The following is an 8,895-nucleotide window of genomic DNA, read 5'->3' on the forward strand; positions in this document are numbered from 1 at the left end:
CTTACCAATTCTTACCCAGCAGCAGGTGGCGATCGGCAACCGGTGTAGTAAAAAATGTCAAAACTTGGATAGAGCGATTGCCAGGTGGTGTCAAACACACGATGTAGATGTATGGAGCTGGGAAGGCTTATAATATGGTAGCAAGAAGGGATAGCAATAATCAGTTCAGAGATGCAAAACTGAAAAGACGCTCAACGACGGTACTGTGCTGGTCCTAGACTAGACCGTACTAGAGACGCGAGCCTAGAACAGCAACGAAGTCACGATGACACGTAATAATCAAGGGAAGAGCCACTCTAATTTTTTTTCTCTTTTTTGCGCTCTTTTTTTTTGCGCTTTTTCCAGAAAATCACTATAATGGTGAGTGTCTCAAAACTCTTCCCAAGGACCAAAAACAGGATAGGCACAAAAAATGACATTTTTTTTAATTTCTCGAGCAATTCGGGGCTGCGACGACCAAAAATTGCGACAAAAATCACTATGATGGCGAGTGTCTCAAAACTCTCTAAAAAACCTAACAAAACGATAGGGAATTTTCACCCCTCAAAATTTTGGCCTAAAAAGTGCTCTGAAAAGCGTGGCATTTTCTTCTTCTTCCGAAACCTAATCAGGTAAGGAAACGCGAAACCGAAAGCAAAAGGATCTCGAAATTAACCTAAGGCGGAAAGAATTGTGGTGGATATATGGTGGTGGTATATGGCAGCAAGGATAATAATGGCGTGGTGGTGGTATATGGCAGCAACAATGATGGTAGCGTGGAGGTGGTATATGGCAGCGATGAAAGATGGTGCGGTGGCGGCGTGACCACCTGTGAACAGAACTCGAAACTCTAAAGAACTAGACACTAAGACCAGCAACTCGACACGACGATGTAACCGCAATTTCAATAAAGCAAACTACTGAAAAGACTATGCAAAGGCTCAGATTGGTTCGGATATGATGATCTAACCCTATTTTTTATGGCTTTTTCGTGGACTATAGGTATGAAGGCAGATGCGATCTAACTACGAAAACTGGTAAAATCTCATCGAGCAACCTGGAATCTGATACCACTTGATAGAGGCGAAATTGTCCCTGTCTTTCGATGAGATCGTGGGTATCGTTTTGGTGGAGTAGACTTTGACGATCCGACTACGAACGTGTGGGGACATCGCGCCTTAGCAATCGCTAAACAACTCCGAGAGGTTATTGATCACGCCGGAGCATGATCAACCTGACCACGAAGGTCTGTTTCCTGCACGCAAACGAAGAACAAGCAAGAAACCAAGATTGCAATCAAGATATTGCGAATATAAGAGGAAAGCTTTATTGATGAAGGTAGGGTTCTGTGACGCCTTTGTGTGGTCGTAGAACAGAAACGAAGAACGCGAAGTTGCAGTTATGACGAATTTGTAATCTAAACAAAACCTAAGTCTAAACGGTGCCCTAAGGGCTGTATATATGAGGAAATAAAGAGGCAATTTCGTGACCCTTGGAGGAGGGGTCCGAAAACAGCCCTAAACTCGGTTTCCCCACACATACGGACTCTAAAAATAGCCTATATTATAGTATTTCAAAATTACATGGGCCTGGCCCAAAAATAAGGTGGCGCAACACCTATAATAGCCTATGGATGAAATTTATAAAGTGGCGTCTTGAATATTTCGTCCAAAGCCTTCATATGCTCTCCTTATGGTGGCTTTAGAGTGCGAAAATCACCAGTGGAAGCTCCATTGTTCTCTCCCGCGCGTGTACCTTCTTCTTCATGCTTGATCCCGCTCCAACGGATATCCTTCTTGTCCATGTTAGGTCCTTCATTCATGAACACAATAAAAATATCTAACTTAGGCAACATCATATGTTCATGAACATTAGAAGCATTCTCAAGAAACAAAAGTACCTGGTAATTCAATTGGCGTGTACAAGATCTAATAGCTGATCCAGTATGTATAGCAGCTGGGGTTGTGGATGTAACAATGATGTTGATGTCCTCGTCACATTGATGACCAGTCAAGAGGTTTCCGGGTAGCACCTGGCTGGTCAGGAGAGGCACCATACCACGGGGGCAATTTGTCAACGGGCTAGACTGGAGGCGTGCGGAAGTCCCCCATCGCTCACGCACCACATGCTCTCCTCTGACTCTGACCACCTTGATGCAGGCCTAAACTAATCGAGATCGGGGAGCCGTAATGTCAACGGCGCACTCGCTCGCCATGGTGATTGAAAAGTTTATGCTCCTTAATAAACCACTCTAACGTAGGAGTGGTTGTAGGAATCTCGCCACCTCGTTTCCAAGGGCTGACTTCCAAGGCAAGTAAGTCAGATTACGCGTCTCCACTCCACCTCCGCCGAATATCAAAAAGGAGGAGACCGAGACGACATCTCGGCTGTATTCTATGCGCGCCTCCAAAGTCAAACCCGTTCCTTAGACCAGTGCGTTGTGTGGTTGTACCCATCAAAGTCCGGAGGAAACTGCCGATTTCATGGAGTATTTTCTTCTTCTCCGTCCAAGCCAGCAGACGAGGGCTGCTAAGTGCTAACCAATCCATTGACTTTGCGTCCTCCCATTTCCACTTCTGTTATAAAAACCCGTCGGCCTCCGTCCATCCATTTCCAACTCAAATCTCAAAGTCGCACAGCCCAAAGAAGCCGAGAGCCGCCGCTAGCAGCGCAGCAGCCAACGCCGCGCCTTTCCCCGTCCTTCTCCGGCGCCGACCATGGCCGTTGTGGGACGCGGCTACGCACCCCGTGGCCTCGCGGCCGGGGAGCAGCAGCTGGCCTTCCACGAGGCCGCCGCCGAGGGGCTCAGCAGCCTCGAGCTCCTCGTTTCGGCGCTCTCCCCGCGCGCCGACTGCGCGCCGCCGCCGCTCGGGGAGATCGCCGACCAAGCGTTGTCGGGGTTCCGCCGGGTCATCGACATCCTCGGCCGCACCGGCCACGCCCGCTTCCGCCGCGGCCCTGCTGGGGCTGCCGTCGCCGCCTCGTTGACTGCCCCTCCTGTCTCTTCTCCTCCTCGGACGCCGGCCCATGCACCGGCACCGGCACCAACAGCCTCGCTGCAGTTGGCGCCCCAGAAAAGCCTGACGCTGGACTTCACTAAGCCTTTGAAGGCGCCGGCGACGGCAGCCGCTGCTTCGGTGACGTCGACGTCTTTCTTCTCGTCGGTGACGGCGGGGGGCGATGGCAGCGTGTCCAAGGGCCGGGGCCAAATGGTGTCCTCCGGCAAGCCGCCGCTCGCGGCTGGTACCAAACGCAAGCAACAGCAGCAGCAGACGCCCTGCGCGATCGGCGCGCACTCCGACGCCGTCGCCGCCGTCGCCGGCGACCGGTGCCACTGTTCGAAGAAGCGCAAGCACCGGGTGAAGTACACGACGCGCGTGCCCGCGGTGAGCTCGCGCACGGCGGACATCCCCGGCGACGACTACTCGTGGCGCAAGTACGGGCAGAAGCCCATCAAGGGGTCCCCTTACCCCCGCTGCTACTATAGGTGCAGCACCGCCAAGGGCTGCCCGGCGCGGAAGCACGTCGAACGCGCCACCGACGACCCCGCCATGCTCGTCGTTACCTACGAGGGCGAACACCGGCATGACACATCGCCGCCAGCCGCCGCAAATTAAGGCTCCTCGCAACGACTGGACTGGATCTGGATGTGCTTCTTCGATTTGTTCTTTGTAATCTACTCCGTGATATAACGATCTTATATGAGACGAAAGAAGTAGTACTCATAAGTTCCGTTTTTTTTTTTTTTTTGATAGTCACTCATAAGCTCCGCTTTAGTAGTAGGTTAAGTCCAAGAGCAAAATAACTCGGTCTATACATGCATGCATATTGTACATTACTAACAAACAACTTTCAGGTGTGAATCACTATATGGTTGGATGGTTACGATGGTTAAGTCTATGAGCAAAATTATTCGGCCTATACATGCATGTACATTATACATCACTAACAATTTTTAGTTGCGAATTAATATGTGATTGGATGGTCAGGATGATCAGTAGTATCTCAGCCCAATAAGATTCAAATTAAGATGCTCACATTATTACTGGATTTACTCCATGATTTTCCGTGATGCGAGTTGAGTTAAGAAGATATTTCCGTCCTGAGTATATGCACGTATAAATGAGTGTCTACGTTTGTACTGTGTTAAAAAACTAATTTTCAGTTTGTATTTCAAATTTATTTTCTTACATATGCATGCAAAATATTTGCGCAACAAACATAGCAAGGGCATCTCCAACGCGGCCACTAAATGAGACACACTATTTGTACATATCCGTGGCCGCGTGCATGCATATGGATACACAAAGAAGGATTGAGCTTCAGTGACTTACTGCACCTGCATTTGGGTGTATGACAGGTGGACCCAACAAATGGTTGGCTCACATGTCATAGACCTAAAGACATGTGCAGTTACGTCACTGAAGCTGCGTCCCATAAAGAATCGGTCATTTAATTCTATCCTCAAACGTCCGCCCATGTCCATCATGTTTTCTTTTCTTTTTAAGTCGACAACACTTCAAAATAACATTAGATAAGCATAAGTATTCGGGTAATGAATATATTCGAATGCAACACTAGTCTAAATTTAAATATTACAATCCAAATATTATTTTTTAATTAAAATAGTTAAACTTGAATTCAAACTTATGTTTTAGTTGTCTCTTTTAACCTTCCACATATACTCAATTGGATTATTTTTAACCTTCTCATGAGTTCCTCGATGTTGAATATGTTGATGCATTTGAACAAGCTCCTCAAACGTGGCCGGATTTTAAGCTGGACCATATTCTAAAATTCCAAACATCTAACAATTCATCACCCTTATTTATCACAACCATGTTGTGCATGATAACACAAGTTGTCATCACCTCCCACAAGCTACACGGCCTACACATGCATGTACATCATTAATTAACAATTTTGTTTTTTGATTTCAAATTTATTTTCTTACATCTATATGACAAAATTGTGCGAGAAACATACTCTATCCGTTCCATAATATAATGCGTATAGATTTTTTGAAAAGTCAAAGTTTGCAAACTTTGATCAAGTTTATAAAGAAAACTATTAATATCTACAATACCTATATAAAATATGAAACTACATCTTATGAGGAATCCAATGATATATGTTTGGAATTCTATATGTGCTCCACAAACTTGGTCAAACTTTGTGAGGTTTGACTTCTTCAAAAAATTATATGGACTACATTATGGACGAAGGGAGTAGTAAGCAGTCTTAAACATATGAAGTAGTTCCATTTCTATAGTCATGATAGTTTACACCAATTCAAGGAGTACGATCATCGATGATGGCGGTTTGTGGTGTTGACATGGCCAAATGTAGGGTTACACAGTTTTACTTTTAATATTGCGGGAGATATGGTTTCTTCATGTTCACAAATCATGAGACATCAGCGCCAATTGGTTCATGATACTTGATTCATAGACCTAACCAGAAAAGTAGTGGTGCTTGCTTGTTTCGTCAATTAGGGAGCATATTGGAGTAATTTAAGTAATTAGCATATGTATGATATGTACTAGGAGTAGTAACCCTATAGTACTAGGAGTATCTCTAATGGAAGTAGACCTATTAGGAGTAGCACTACTATTACAGCTATCCAAATGATTCCAAACTAAACCAAATAATCCAGGTAATTCAAATTAAAGCAAATTATCCAAATTATTCAAATTATTCCAATAACCCAAATTATCCCAATAAAATAAAATTAATCAAATTATTCCAATCAATTCAAAATAAAAATATATTCCAATAAACTCCAAATTATTCCAATTATTCTATTTAATTTGATTACTCCAATAGATACCTTTTACTTTCCTTTCTCCTCTTTTATTTTCTTTTCTCCTCCTTTCTTATAATTCTAATACACACGGGGCATACACTTCCCTTTCCTTTCACAAGACATAGACAACAATTAGATCTTCCAAATCATTATGAACATACACATGGAGTTGAAATACAATGATTACACAAGACATGCACACAAGTACTCCTATTGTATAGTCCATTTCTTTCTCTTTTTTCACTATGCAATCCTTTCTTTTTCTTTCTCCCCTCTATTGCCCTTCTCCTATAATTGCCAACCTTTGTTTAACTAGGTGAGTGTTGCAAGATAGCAAGATTGTCGGTCTTCCTTCATTCTGACGGCAGTATTTGTGCAAATGCGGGAGCTTATACTCATTTCTTACTTTATTTTTCATGACCTCAACCATAACTACATGGAGTGTCACAAAGTTTCTAAAAAACATGTCAACCCCGTAGTTCTGAAATTATTTGTCCACACCTTATACCAATTCCTTGACTTTCTTTAGGTGATCTACAATATGTTAGGAACTGGAGAGAGCCGAAGAAGGATAGATCTAAAACATTCATCTGAGGGCTATTGGGTGGTTGTTGCAACAACTGAATGTCAAGACTGGTATGTGCTACAGCCTATCAAAAAACTACGTCATCAGGTACAACATGTGAATTTGTATTATCCTATTAGATGAAGATGATTATTATGAAATTTTCATCGGGCCACTTGTCTTGGTTAGCAGGGATAACTTTGTTGCATAGATAATCCCTCATCACATTTGATGGGGAACGTCGCATGGGAAACAAAAAAAATTCCTACGCTCACCAAGATCAATCTATGGAGACTAACATCTACGAGAGGGGGAGTGCATCTACATACTCTTGTAGATCGCTAAGCAGAAGCGTATATAACGCAGTTGATGTAGTCGAACGTCTTCGTGATCCAATCATGATCCGTCCCGCGATCTCGTCATGATCCATCCCGTGATCCCATCACGATTTGTCCCGGTCTAGTGCCGAACCGACGACACATCCGCGTTCAGCACACGTACAGCTCGATGATGATCTCCACCTCCTTGATCCAGCAAGCAAGGATGGAGAGATAGATGAGTTCTCCACCAGCACGACGGCGTGGCGGCGATGGTGATGGAGCTGATCCGGCAGGGCTTCGACGTGTACTGCCGAACCGATCTAGAGGTGAAACGAACTAGAGGAGGGACAAAAAGCTGCACCATGGCCTAATTGGTGCGGCTGCGCGCTATGACCTAATTAGATGCGGCTGCGCGCCATAACCTTTTCGGGTTCGGCTTCCTCTCTCCTCTCCACTATATATAGGAGGGAGGGAAGGGTGGCGCCCAAGAGGAGGAGTCCTTCTTCAATTGGAAGGTGGAGGCGCTAGGGAGGAGTCCTCCTCCAATTCCGACTCCCTCCCCTCCTCACACTTCGGTGCATAGGCCCATAGGGGCTGGCCGCCCAGCCCACCGCGGGCTAGTGCGCCACCTCTTGGGCCTATGTGCCCCCCCCCGGGTGGGTTGCCCATTCGGGTGAACCTCCGGAACCCATTCGTCACTCTCTGTACTTTACTGATAGTGACAAAACCTTTTCGGAACCCGTATACCTCTTTCCTATGTATCAATCTTCGTCTCCAGGCCATTCCGGAACTCCTCGTGACATTTGGGATCTGATCCAGGACTCTGAACAACCTTCGATCATCAACATACATAACTCAACTATACTGAAATGTCACTGAACCTTAAGTGTGCAGACCTGCGGGTTCGTGAATTATGCAGACATGATGTGAGACACTCTCCGGTCAATAACTAATAGCAGGACCTGGATGCCCATATTGGCTCCTACATATTCTACAAAGATCTTTATTGGTTGAATCACTACGTCAAGGTCTTAGTTAATCCCGTATGTTGTTCCCTTTGTCCATCGGTATGTTACTTCCCGAGATTTGATCGTTGGTATCTCCATACCTAGTTTAATCTCGTTACCGGGAAGTCTCTTTACTCGTTCCGTAATACAAGATCCCGTGACCAACTCTTTAGTCACATTTCTTGCAAGCTCATTGTGATGTTGTATTATCGAGTGGGACCTAAAGATACCTCTTCGTCGTACGGAGTGACAAATCCCATTCTCGATTCACGCCAACCCAACAGATACCTTTCGGAGATACTTGTAGAGCACCTTTATAGTCACCCAGTTACGTTGTGACGTTTGATACACACAAGGGATTCCTCTGGTGCCCGGGAGTTGCATGATCTCATGGTCATAGAAATAGATACTTGACATGCAGAAAACAGTAGCAATAAACTAACACGATCACATGCTATGTTCATAGTTTGGGTCTTGTCCATCACATCATTCTCCTAATGATGTGATCCCGTTATCAAATGACAACTCATTTCTATTGTCATGAAACCATGACCATCTTTGATAGACGAGCTAGTCCTTAGAGGCTCACTAGGGACAGTGTGTTGTCTATGTACCCACATATGTATTTGAGTTTCCAATCAATAAAATTATTCATGGATAATAAACGATTATCATCAACGAGGAAATATAAAAATAACTTTTAATTATTGCCTCTAGGGCCTATTTCCAACAACATTTTGGTTCATTCTCACATGTTTCAGTTTGGAAGCCCCCTTTTCTCTGTTATAACTCATCCCAGCACACGTTCAATCGTCATGGCAATGCTTGCGCCACCGCACCATCCCCGGTGTGGACGGCTCCGTTCAGGCATGTGTTTCATCGACGACCTGCGGCTTGTATGCAATCGGTGTGCAGTTCATTTGCGAGGTCCGTGGACATATCATTGCGGTGCATCTGGATCACTCGAGCAGTGCACCGCGCGCACTTGTGTCGTTAATCCACGGGCACCTACATTTTTTTGGCTATCCGCCGTAGTTCATTATTTAAAAATGGGATAAATCAAAATGGCCCAAACCTCACTTCATTTGGCTTGTCCCTTGTCGAGCGATCCCGATTAAAAGAAACAATGCAGTTATCTTGACCCTACCACGGAGTTCATTTTCTCAATCTGTGTGGTCCACTTGCCCGGTCTACGCACGTAAAAAAGTAATAAGTATG

At 45.0% G+C, this 8,895-nt stretch overlaps 1 protein-coding gene across 1 annotated transcript; it reads left to right on the forward strand.

Moving 5' to 3' along the window:
• Nucleotides 1-2,598: 2,598 nt before the first annotated feature.
• Nucleotides 2,599-3,902, forward strand: LOC123398187 (probable WRKY transcription factor 17). Its single transcript, XM_045092688.1, has one exon. The coding sequence runs from the start codon at nt 2,697-2,699 to the stop codon at nt 3,594-3,596; it is 900 nt and encodes a 299-aa protein (XP_044948623.1). The 5' UTR covers nt 2,599-2,696; the 3' UTR covers nt 3,597-3,902.
• Nucleotides 3,903-8,895: the final 4,993 nt, after the last annotated feature.

This window comes from Hordeum vulgare, chromosome 5H (genome assembly GCF_904849725.1).
Source record: "Hordeum vulgare subsp. vulgare chromosome 5H, MorexV3_pseudomolecules_assembly, whole genome shotgun sequence".
Lineage (NCBI taxonomy): Eukaryota > Viridiplantae > Streptophyta > Magnoliopsida > Poales > Poaceae > Hordeum > Hordeum vulgare.